The sequence below is a fragment of the Sciurus carolinensis genome, chromosome 12, assembly GCF_902686445.1.
Source record: "Sciurus carolinensis chromosome 12, mSciCar1.2, whole genome shotgun sequence".
NCBI lineage: Eukaryota > Metazoa > Chordata > Mammalia > Rodentia > Sciuridae > Sciurus > Sciurus carolinensis.
This window is the reverse complement of record NC_062224.1, coordinates 47,186,706-47,199,898: the sequence shown is the minus strand read 5'-3', so window position 1 is coordinate 47,199,898 and position 13,193 is coordinate 47,186,706. Positions and strand designations below refer to the sequence as shown.

Below are 13,193 nucleotides of genomic sequence, written 5' to 3'. Positions count from 1 at the left end.
TTGGGTGTCATTTCTATTCTTCTTGCATTTTAGAACTTTCCAAAATTTTTAGTATAAATGTGCATTGTTTTTTAGAAAGGAAAACAAAGGCATGTATTTTCAAACCACAAATGCTGTAGGGATGCTTCAGTACTCTTCAAGGATTAGCTCCTTGTCCCAGAATGAGGATGCCACCATCCAGTAGACTCCCAGTGGTGACATGAACTTCTGTATCTCACCAGGGTGTGTCCTGGGCTGACTCAATAGTGAAGCATCTCATTGCCCAAGTTCAGTCTTGTTTCCATCTGAGGTCCAAGGGCATCTGAGATATAAGTTCCAGCTGACAACACCCTGGCTGTCCCTCCCAAGCTCCCTGCTGGACTTCTTGAGCGGGCATATGAGGAACCACTGCTTCTGCCTATCCCAGGAGCTTATTTGGTCTTCTACCACAGGCCTGGAGAGAAAAAGAACACTTGATTTGGTGATCTCACTTCCACAACCAGAAAGGGCCAGTTAGGAAGTCCTCCCAGAGAATGAATATTAAAGAGACAGGTGTGTTTCCAAACACCCCTGCTGGCAAAGACAGGTTTGTTCCTTCCATGATCATTTACATCTGGTTCCAGCAGCCAGTACGCCCCACTTCCTGCCCATACAGAAGGGGCAACAAATTCAGAAAGAAGTGCAAATCTGTTGAAGCTTCATAAGGAACCGTGTGACCTTGTTCCAAACCCCCACAGAAGAGCTTTATGATGTAATGTATTTTCCCAAGCCCTCATGGAAAGATACCCAAAGGGACGACCAAGAGTTTCATTTTGACTTCCATCTGGAAGAGCAAAAAGACAGTGGAGTCACTAGCAAAACTCCTGGGAGTTTTTAGAGTTGGAGAAAAAGTTGTTGCACCTGAAATTATCTATGTGTTATCTCAAGTACATAATTTGAAAATGCAAAAGGGAAGAACTTTAAAAGGGGAAGTGGCCATAGCTTTCTGGGTCAGAAATGGGAATGTGCTAGGGCTGACTAATGATCTTTCTGACCTCTTAGACACTACAATGTCTAAAGACTTTGAAAAGACTGCACCTGGGAAATGTCAGCATTTTTACTGCAATCTGGGTCAAAGGCCAAGGCTTACGGTGACACTAAGGGCTTACCAGGGGGAAGTAAGAAACTCACCAGGTTTACAGAAGAACATTGGCACTTCTTAAGGCGGCAGGGATCATCTGATTCATCAGGCTAATCCTGGAAGTCAATGTCATGGTATCCTATGTAATGTTGATAAATGGAGAAATACAGAATTGCTAAAAATTGACAAGAGTATTGCTTTCTGCCCAGAGCTGTTTACCCAGCTGGCAACAGGCAGAAATGATGATTGATATGCATAGATTAAAGTAACAAGCAAACAAGCGCATTTAAATGGCAACGGTGCCACACAAGGATGACACGTACAGTCAGGTATAGTAAACTAACCCCCACACACACCAAAAGGGGGGAATGGAAAGCAAAAATAAATCTGTTTTGTGGTTGGGCTTCAAATGGTCCTCTAACATCCAGAACTTGACCCTCTTTGTGTCCAAAGGAGAATGAGCAGTGCTCAAAATGTCATGCAAAAACTCTTGAAGACTGTGACATGATTTAGTCCAGAGTTGGTGGAGTTGTTCAAATATTTGAAGAGTTGTCATGGGAAGGAGAGTTGGACTGTACTCAGAGGAGATAGCAGGGACCAATGGGAAAAGATAGAGGGAGACTTTCTCTCTAAATGTTCTAGTAATTAGACTTTCCAGTTTGGATCTTAACTGTCCCCCAAAGACCCATGTTTTGGAGTTGTGTTCCTCAGGAATAGGCTTTAGAGAGGTTGTAGAAACTTTGAGGTAAGGTCAGGTGGAAGATCTTTGGGTCACTGGGAGAATGCCCTTGAAGGTGATTATGGAACCCAAGTCTCCCTCTCTCTTTCTCTCTTTTGCTCCCTGACCATGAGATGAGCAGTTTTGCTCTACCATGTGCTCCCTGATATCATGTCTAGCCTTGTCACAGGCCTGGAGCAATTGGACCAATCGATCATGAACTGAAACCTCCAAAAACTATGAGACAAAATTAACCTTTTATTTTTATAAGTTGATTATCTCAGGCATTTGTTATAGTGATGGAAAGCCAACTGACACACAGGACTTTCTGAAATGGAATTGCTTCCTGGAGAAATAGACAATTTCTGCTGTTGGCTATGTCCTGGTAGAAGCAGATGCACATCATGATGACTGCCAAGGTCCCCTTAACCCTTGATGAAGACAGACTGGAAATTCTCTCTTGTGACTTCCTGGATGCCAGGCATCAGACCAAGACTTTTGGACATATAAACAGAATCCTTATAACAAGTCTGGGAATCATCACTACTCCCATCATACAAATGAAGTAGGCAAATGATGACACCAAGCAGCTGAGTAATCTGCCTAGAGCTGACCAACTATTACATGCTTGTATTTAAACTCTGGTTGCTTTGGTTCCAAAAGTCAGTGCTTTTTCCCATATATGCTAAATGAGGCTTCAATCCCTGAGCCCTAAAGGAGAAAATTACTTGAAAATGTAATCAAAATATCACATTCCTGGAATCTAAAATAAAATTCTCTCAAGTATGAGACTCAATCATTCCCCAAGTATATGATGGCCTCTCTGCTGAAAATTTATTGATTTTCTAACAATCAAAAGGAAAAAGAATTCATGGACTCTTTCTGAAACTTCTATTAGGAATTTCAAAAATTGAACTTCTTATATTTCTACCATAAAATCAATATGACACTGTTTGCAAAATTCATGGATTGTGTTTTCAATTCAGCATACTTGCTTCATTTTGAGTTTCAAAGCGTGACCCAGGGAGTCTCAGGATCTCTTCAGGAGGTCTACAAGGTCAAAGCTATTCTCATGAAAATATGATTATATTCTTGGTCCCTTTTATTCTCAGTCTCAATTCTTAGTATTTTCCCCGCAGAGATTACTTGCCATATGATTCACAAGTGGTTGAAGGAAAAAGCAGAGTTGAGACTCCAGCTATCTTCTACAAAGCCAATCATTAAAGAGATTTTCAAAATCATAAGATAATGCCACTTTCTATGGTAACTTTTTTGTTTTGGAGCAGCATTATTATCATAAACTTATTTACGTTGATATTATTTTTAGTAAGTTAATAAATATTTCTTAATTTCTCATTTTTAACTGCTAATACTACAAATAGGAATAGATATAACCCCTTAAACAAGACACTTCTGGAATCTTCAATTTTTTTTCAAGAGCACAATTTTATATGTGACATGTGTTTATGAATCATATATCTGTCTATTAGTCATTTACCTTAGTTTGCTTTGAATTTCACATACTATGATAATTGCCTGGCTTCTATTTCTGGTTATATCTTCCCTATAGGCACCGCTCCCCTGCAGTCTTAGTGATTTCCAGGAATCTGAAACCTTCTATCCCCTCAGGTGGGCTCAACCAAGGCACCTTGACAAAATTGCAATTGAAAAGTCAGGTCTTCTAGTAATTGTGCTTGTATTTCTCAGTTTTATAGGTAATCCTAATTTTTGAAGGTTGTAATTTTATTAATTGAACATTTATCCCTGTGACATGGACTTCTTAGTTATTTGAAGAATACAAAATTTTATTTGTTTATTCATTTACTTATTTACTTATTTACTTATTTTTCCTGCTTGTGGATTTATTTCTACAAACAGCACAGGAGGACACCAGTCCCCATAAAGGGGCTCAGGGGTCACACCAGTCCTTCTGTTCTCACGTTCACCGAGGTTTTTACTACAGAGGCAGGGACCTGGGCACTCTTGGGAGTGGGAGCCAGAGCCGATACTGGAGCTGGAGTTGCAGCCTGGGTCTTGGCTTGGGTTTTGGCCTTTGACTGGCAGAGCCTGCGCTCACTGGTCATGTGGGCACGAGCACACTTCCCGTGCTTGGGATGGACAAGCAAGGCAAGGCGATCAAGCTTGAGGCTGGCACCCTTTGGCATCTTGGACTCAACCTCCTTAGGCTTTACCAGGGCCTTGACAGCCTCAGCATGAGCACTCATGGCCTTGGCATTGATTGCCTGCATCTTTTTCAGGCCCTTCTTGTTGTGCTTCTTGGCGAAATGCATGTTTCTCAGGAACTTGGGGCCTACCCCCTTAAGAGATTCATATCTTTGTGGTTGGGGTTTCCTGATGCCACTTCTGTGTCATTTTCAGGATTGGTTGTGCGTGGTGTGTTTCTTGGACTAGGTTGTGTCTGCACGGTAAGCCACTGCTCCTGGAGAGGTTGAGACCGGAAGAGCAGAATACAGAACTTTAATCACAAAATCACTGAGTCACTGATATTTCTTTTTCTTCTAGCTACCATAGTCAAAACGCTGAAGGGTCTTACATTTCCTGTTTGCAAACTAACAATTTTAACATGACACAATTTTATGGATACTGACAGGAGACCTGAGTCTCCTAGGTCAGAGTCAAAAGACTTTACCACTCACAGTAGCCATAGTGTCAGCCTTTGAGCATTCCCAAGGGGTCAAAGAGGGCCAGGTGATGCTTGGGCACACACGGGTTGTGTTACAGGAGAGGAACATTGAGTTTAGGGAACTCAAGTCCCTTATAATGAACAGTAAATCTGCTTGATCTTGCCCCCAGAAAAATAAACTTTGTCTTTATTATAGTGGACAATAAACAAATCTGCCCTTTCCTCCAGAAAGGAACACTTTCTCAATTTTTCCAAAACTTTTTGTTATATAAACATCCTTGAGTACAAAATCCAAAATAAAGGCAATTAGCACTTGTGTAAGCAAGATGTACAGAAACACAAGAACCCATGGCCAATTATTAAAAACCACTGTTTCCATTTATACACAGTAACCATTTTGCATCGACCCCATTTAAATGTATTTGATATTTGACAGTTCAGAGAATACTTGGTATTAAATCCTAGTTAACTTTTCTCAGTCCTATGAACAGGACATAATCCCAATTCAGATATGGTTACTCTTTGACAGAATACTCAATTTTTCCCTCGACCACACAAATACCCAAGTATCACCAAAGGTAGAGATTTTAACACTCTCTCCATGCCTAGGAAAATACAGAAACAAATTCAATATCAAAGATATCAATGTTAAGAACTAACAAGGGGAGAGAAAAGATTGCAATCACACAACAAATTCATTCTAGATAGTCCATTGGAAGGACGTGCATGAATGGTTTTCTGTCCTTGTCAGAAAAGATATTCTTACCTTTGTGTAAAGAAATTTTCTCCTAAATCAAAGAAATAGGATTTTTAATCCACTTTGCCTTTAACTTTCTGGAAGCCTGCTGAAGGAACTGTCAAAAGCAATTTTCTCTGGAAAGAACAACCCTGATCAAAGGAAAGAAGAAACCTTCATCAATTACATTCTGTTCTGTTTATCTTTTACAGTGATGATCATTTAAAATTTTTTATTCTGTGTTTGCTTTATTGTCCTCTTTGTGTAAATTACTTGGCCAAGGATCTCCCAGACTGAAGGTGTCCTATCTCTTCATCTTGACCTGGAGGTTCACATGGAAACTCAGTATGGTCTTTCAACTCCATGTTGTCTACACTTCCCAGTGCTGAGCACACAGACCAGCAGGAGACCCCAAACTGACATGTTATGAGGAGCCCTAACACAAGAAATCTATCACAGCAAGCTTACCACCCAAACTACACTGAGAAATGTCAAACCAACATGTCTGGATATTCTACTTAAACAGTCTAGAAAAGTAGACAGAAGCCATCAATACTAAATATATGGAAGAGGTAAATACTGTACAAAAGTTTTGTATTTTTAACAGAAATTCTGTGAGTTTCAAATGACCTCTTAGAGTGGTATTCTGATAGTCCTTGAAGGTGGGAGGGGAAACTCCAGGAAAGTTCCAGACTTATCCACCTCTGTCATCTCCTATAAATTAATAGCACATCACAATGGAAAGAACCTGATGTCTGGGAGTCAGTAACAGCTGTGTTTGCAACCTAAATTCACTAGTAACCAGCTGTGTGACCACAGACAAGCTACTCAAACTCTATGAGTTTCAGTTACTGGTCTGAAAAGTGAGGCTAAGAATATCTACCTCCATTTGATTACTGCAACGTAAGAAAAGAGCCTGGCACACAGTGGGTGTTCAAAAAGGTGTCACTGTGTTAACAGACATCCTGACTTTTTTGCCCCATACAGTGTTGGTCATGCTGTGGGTCATCAGCTACTGTTTGCCAATGATCATCTGTGCCCCAAATCAGAGCTCATTACCCCCTTAGAATGGGCTGGTGAACTGGTTGTTAAGAGCGGGTTCTGGAGTCAAGCTGCCTACCTGAACATCCCAGCCTCACTGTGTGGGTCAGCCTTCCATCACCATGACAAATGCCTGCGAGGATCAACTGATAAGGAGAAAAAGTTAATTTTGGCTTACGGTTTTGAAAGTCCCGCCCATAATGAGATTTTCCCGTTACTTTTAGGCCTGTGGTGAGATAGCACATGGTGTTGAGAACACACGGTGGAGCATTCTCTCACCTCCTAGCCCCGAAGCAAGAGAAAGAAGAAGGAGCTGGGATGCCACCATCCTCTTCAAGGACATGCCCCCAGTGACCTGAAGACCTCCACTAGATCCCACCTCCTAAAGGTTCCATCACTTAACAAGAACTCCAAGCTGGGGACCAACACAGGCTTCGGGGGGACATTCCAGATCTGTAACAGCCATCATTTTCTATTTGCTGATCCTGGACAAGTTTATAATTCCTCTCTGCTTTAGCTTTCTCTTCTGTTAGAAAGAATCACATACCTCTGACAGTAAAATATCAGATTATCTGCTATTTAGAAAGCACGAAATAACAGTACAAACAACACCGCTAATTTATATTAGAAGGGCCAGTCTGGGAATCAAGTAGAATCACTCCCCCAACAAACCTGAACTATGAAACTCATCAGGAATTGCAAACACCCTTTTCAGAAACAGGAAATCCTTAATGATACAGGTATTTAGAGACACTTTCTGAGAAAAAGGAGTTGACAAAACAGAAGGGCTGAACTCCAAAGTTTACCAAGTTCTTTTTCTGTGGATAAATAAACTATTTGCTCATTACAGCAAGTTTTCAATACCTGCCCCCCATGAGTTTCACATTCCTGTAACAAGTACATATTGGTCAAATTTTTCAGTGGGATTTTTCAAATACGTCAGAAGAAATTAAACCCTTGCCTGGTAAGGGGAGGCTGTCCTTGGAGACAGCATTAAATTTAAATATGTTGTTTCACTAGCAGTAATACATAGACCTTTGCCATTCCTGAGTAATACAATTGTAAGACCCACAGATCCCCAAACTATGAAGAGAAATCACAATTGCACAAAGAATGAGTTTTGTCATAGGTGACATTTCTGTGAAAATCAAGTTTCTTGCAGATCCTCAAACTTTTTGACTGTCATTGAAACATCAAGTGTCAAGTAACTTCTGACATTTGATGGCTTTTTTTTTTTTCCCACATAGAAACACATTCCTTTCAATTCTTGATCTGATCAGGAGCAGGGAAAAGTGTGGGCCTATAGCCAGGCTGCTAGGGTCCATTCTGATTCATATGCACTAACTGAGGGACCCTGCCACATTACCTGATGTCTCATGTCCCATCATGGGATAATAGCCCCCACTTCTTAGGTTTGTTATGAGGACCAAAATATAACTGAGAATTTGAAGCTGCTTTTACTAAAAGCACTGACTCTTCATTGGGCCTGCAGATGCCCAGTAGATCAAGCAGGGTCAAGCTTGGCATCTCTGCCTTTATTATTTAATCTTTCTTCAGATTCCTCTCAGTTCTGCAAGTAGACCCATTAATGATTAATGATTAAATGATTATTTAGGGAAAGTTCATCTAAAAATGGTAATGTTTATTAGTCCTAAATTTACCTAACCTGTCCTCTCCCTCAAGGAGCAGCAAAGACCTGCAGACATATCACTCAGGGTGACACCCTCCCCCTCAGCAGGAGCAATACCCTCATGGGAACTGACTTGCCCCCTTCCAGGGATACAGGTTTGTAGATAAACATTCTAAACAGTAAATTAAAATTGCCCCCTCAAGTGTTAAGGAGTTCACTGTAGCCACCTTACAGAACCAGAACTGAAATAACAATCAACCAGACCACAGTTTGACCAAGACTGTGTAATCATGCATACCTCACCCTCTTCCCCAGTTCTTATTCCATTCAAATCAGAAGGCTCATGCTTGTGTCCTGAACAAAGACTGAGACTGAAACCTTTGATCTTGTCTTACCACCACAATATGACCATGATGATTAAAGCTCTTTCCTGCTTTTCAACATTACTTTTTACTGTTCTGTTTTTAGGGTAAGTGGTTGGAACTAATTTGTTGGGACTCCCAGAGTCAGGCCTCTGGTCCAGGATTCAGATAACAAAAATACATAGATATGTGGCTAGCACATGGTAAGAACCCCATCATGTTACTTGTTGTAATTATTGTTATTAGGGAATAAAATGGCTTTGAAATGTGAATGCTGCCTGACAACCAGAATCACTAACTACCTGAGCAAATCAGCTTAGATACCTTTGTCATAATCCTCTTTTTTCAAATCTGCACCAGAGGGCTGGGATGCAGCTCAGCAGCAGAGTGCTTACCCACCACGCATGCAGCTCTGGGTTCCATTCCCAGTAGGGCAGCTGGGAAGATTCTGCACCCTCATTAAAGCTTAGTTCACCAAAAGATAAGAATCTTGAGAGTTAGGTCCAACTAATAGTAATTGAAAGAGATTTCCAGTCTGCAAATTTCACGGAATAACTAACATCATTTGTTGAATTGCCTAGTATATTCCAGGTACTCATTTATTATTTCTCATCTCCCCAACACCACTTCAATATTTTTATTATCTTCATTTCATAGATAAAGCAATTAAGTTAGACAAAGATGAATTACTTGCCTAAGGTTACTCCACCAAGAATCAACTGAAATGGGGCTGGCTTATGCTATGCCCCGTGCCCTTTTGTTCAGGCATATGATCCTTCAATAGAACTTCATTTAACAAGCTGTACTAAGTGCCTACTTTGTAGCTGGCCCTGGATTAGTCAGCAGTGCCTCAGAGGTCCGCAGAGGCTGGCCCTAGCAGGAAGAAATGAGCCTTCCAAGCTCCTTATTTGCTTTTTCTTCTTCACAATTCATCCATGAATCAGGTGATTCATTGGAGTTTCACAGACTCCCAATTTATGTTTTCTAAGAATCAGTTGCCTCCCTAGCTGTTAGTACACAAGGTACAGTACTACTTGCCAGAGTCAGGCCTCTGGTCCAGGATTCAGATAACAAAAATACATAGATATGTGGCTAGCACATGGTAAGAACCCCATCATGTTACTTGTTGTACTTGTTGTTATTAGGGAATAAAATGGCTTTGAAATGTGAATGCTGCCTGACAACCAGAATCATTAACTACCTGAGCGAATCGGCTTACATATCTTTGTCATAATCCTCTTTTCCAATGTTGCATTGCTTGGAATAAAGAATAAGCATTATTGGGGAAAGGGAAAATTAAATAGGCCAAAGGTAAGTAAGAAAAGATATGAGATTTTGCTTGAAGAAATAGGTACAATTAAATAGGACAAATATGAGTTTAATTCATAGAGAAAATAGGAAAGTCAAATTTTTAGGAAAATTGGCTTTCTAAGGACTTGTTAAATATGGTCATCCTCCTTATGTATGGGAGCACATTCCAGGATCCCTAGCAGATGCCCGAAACCACAGATAGTACTGAACCTTGTACGTACTGTGTTTTCTTTCTACATGGTACATACATACCTGTCATAACATTTAATTTTTAAGTGAGACACAGTAAGAGCTTAACAGCAATAACTAATAATAAAATAGAACAATTATAACAATATATTCTGATTCTAATAAAATTTATTTAAAATTTGTAAATTTTTTTTTTTTTTTTAATTTCCTATTTAATAGTTTTGGGCCACAGTTGACTGCAACTACAGCTGTGGATATTGGGGAACCACTGTAATACAAATTTAATTCAAGGCCCATCTGTACCATTCCTATTCCCATAAGGACTCCAGATCAGTGTTTTTTTTTTTTTAATTATTATTATTATTATTGTTCAAGGGATCAAGAGTAAAGACTCCATTCTCCTTCAACTCCTAAGTTTCTGCAGGGACCAGGAACCCACCTTTCTAGATTCTTTGACTAGGCTGCAGTAAATTAACTTGACATAAGACAGATTAACAAGAGAAAACCCACTTCAATTAGATGCATATGCATGAGAATCCCACAAAACAAGAGACTTGAAGAAGGGTCGGATGATTAAAGCTAAGCAGCATCCTGAGCTATAGAAAGGAAGAGGGTGTTTTAGTCAGCTCTTTTGCTGCTGTGACCAAAAGACCTGACAAACACAATTAGAAGAGGAAAAGTTCATTTGGGGGCTCATGATTTCAGAGGCTTCAGTCCACAGACAGCAGGCTCTGTTTCTGGGGGCTTAAGGTAAGGCTGAACTGACGGCCGAAGAGTGTGGTGGAGGAACACGACTCAAGACATCTCACCAGGAAGCAAAGAGAGAGTTCCACTCGTCAAGGATAAAATATATACCCCAAAGGCACACCCCCAGGGACCCACCTCCTCCAACCACACCCTACCAGCCTATAGTTACCACTCAGTTAATCCCTATCAGCTCACACATGAGCTTTTAGGGGACACCTAATATCCAAACCGTAACAGGGGTTTGGGGTGGGAGAGACACAGGCTATGGGAGGGTAAAGAGAGGAAATATATGGTGAATAGAGGTTATCCTGTCAGGCATATGAAAGTCTCTTGGGTAATAAAAGTTGTAGGAACAGCCCTCTTCCTGATAAACATACTTGTACTAAAGTAGGTTTCCTTTTTAAAAGTAGAACTTTAACTAAAAGCAGAACTTTTCAGAACTGAGCCTGTCTGTAGTGTCTCAGAATAACAAATTCAAAATATATAAAAAAATTATACTTGGGGGTGCCATATTTTTAATCTCCTCCAGTCATGAGAAGCCCCAACATCTCTGTAGATAGTCACATCACTCCTCAGTAGGTTGGCTCTGCTCACCTATCTGAGCTCCAACTTTCATTTTGGACACTAGTGTTTTCTCCTAACCCATTCTCTCTGCCAAAGTAAGTAATTTCACTGTTCCTTTCCACTGCCTCATCTTCCTGGGGCTAATCTTTATGCTTCTGCTATTTGCTCATATCTTCAGGCAAGACCATGCTTTTGCATTCTGTTCTATTTCACTTTTTCAAAGCCCATCACAGTGCATGACATGACTTCTCAAACAAACTTTTGAAAAAGGGATCTGTTGTAAAAGTTGCCTGGAAGCAAGGATGATGTTGCTCCCATTTATCAGATATACCCAGTGTTGGGTTGTGTCCATGTTTAAGGAATCAGTGAGTAAGAGTGAAAACCACATCACCAACATCATCTCAAGTTCAAAAACCAAGTAAGTGGCACATTTTTCCTGTCTGTGCATTAAAAATAAGGGGACAAGGAGCTGGGGATATAGATCAGTGACAGAAAATGTGCTATGTTCTATCATACACACACACACACACAGATGGGGGAAAGAAAAAATAAAATTTGACTTTGACTTTGGTTTTGCAGTTCTCCAATACCTTCCCATACCCTCACTTCCCAAAAAGAGTTTTGGTAGAAAATTAGATTATTCAAGGTTCATAATCACTACCCAAATGCAATTCAGAAAAAAAGAATCTCAGTCAAGGGTCCACCTTTTAGAAGTGTTGTATGAAATGCAAAACAAGTTAAAACTTCCAAACAAAGCTTTCATGGATATTCATCTCCCTGGGTGGTTTAAGAAGCAGTCAGACCATAAAACAGAGGAATATGCCACATGACTTCTCCAGGGGCAACGATTCTGTGAGGTGCTTCATGACTTTAGCTAAGGTGGATCCTTGTATCTTTCCCCCTTTCCAATGTTATGGCCACAAAAAGAGATCTGGAAGATGCAGACATGTTCCTGCATTTTGAAAACTCGTCACTAGATGGCATCACATATTTGTCAAGACGCTGAGAAAACTTGGCTCTTTACTTTTGAGTTATCTCTATTACCATTTTTTTTCAAAGATAATTCTTGACTCAATAACATTTAATCCTGAAGCACACACATGAGAATCTTATGCACATCCAAGCATGCAAAATATGATTTCCACATACAACCTGGCCAAAAAGCAGTACTCCCTAGACCACGATTATTAAATTCCTATGCAGTACACTTTCATGGAAAACTTTAAGAGCAGAAGAATGTATGCAAATGAAAGAGTGAAGAAAAATCAGTTCAGAGCAACACCATACAGTGGTCAGAACGTATTTCTTAGGTTCAGACTGTTCCTTTTCATAACAATAGAAAGTTAGTTTCAACTGGGTCATAGTAAGATATTTTATTGTTTCAGATGTACTTTCTTCCTCCCTCCCCATAGACTTTTTTCTGAGTAGAGAGTTTCAAGTGCATGAGGCCACCAGACAGATTTAACTTTTTCATTGTCTTCGGTGCTGAGAATGATAGCCACCAAATAAACAACCAGCCCAATCTCACTTACTTTTCAAGTCTCTCCAACCTACAAAGAGAAAAGTAGTTAACATTTACTGAGCACTGCTATGTGCCTGCCCATGCAAGGAGTCCTTAGCATCCCAGTTCTATCCCACAGGAAACCTCGAAGAAAGTTCTATTAAGATCTCACCTATTTGATGTTGAATGAAGATAGATTTATTTATTTAACTTTTTCAAGACCCAAGAGCTAGGACACAGTAAATCTGGATTCGAATCCAGGTCTAACTCACTACTACTATATGCCATTCCCCAAGATGAAAAAACTTTCAATAAAAAGTTTTAAAACTCTTTGGGGAGTTTTCCTAAAATACATCAAAGAAGAATACAGAGGTAAACAGGCAAGGCCAATCCTAGAACTTCTCTAGGGTGTGTTCCATGGTCCCTTGACAAAGGAACTGTGTGATGGTACCTGTCTCCATAATTGGGAAATGGATTATCTACTACTGGAATCTAAGTCCTTATGCTCACATGAGGTTTGTGGTAAACCAAGAGGGTAGCTGGTGTGTATAACTGGACTATAGTGATGGCATGTCTTACATCAATACCGTGCTGTACTTTCCAATGTTCACAGCACCTCCTCTCCTCACTTGGCCATCAAAACAGAGCTGT

The 13,193-nt window shown here is 40.2% G+C and overlaps 1 protein-coding gene across 1 annotated transcript; it reads right to left on the bottom strand.

Annotated features, from left to right (window-relative positions):
- Positions 1-3,733: 3,733 nt before the first annotated feature.
- LOC124961291 (60S ribosomal protein L29-like) lies at positions 3,734-4,108 on the bottom strand. The gene has a single exon (XM_047519929.1). It carries the CDS (start codon positions 4,106-4,108, stop codon positions 3,734-3,736), a length of 375 nt encoding a protein of 124 aa, XP_047375885.1.
- Between the last annotated feature and the right edge of the window lie 9,085 nt (positions 4,109-13,193).

What these genes read in the sequence shown, in the direction of transcription:
- LOC124961291 (XM_047519929.1), bottom strand. Translation starts at nt 4,108, where the DNA reads ATGCATTTCGCCAAGAAGCACAACAAGAAGGGCCTGAAAAAGATGCAG.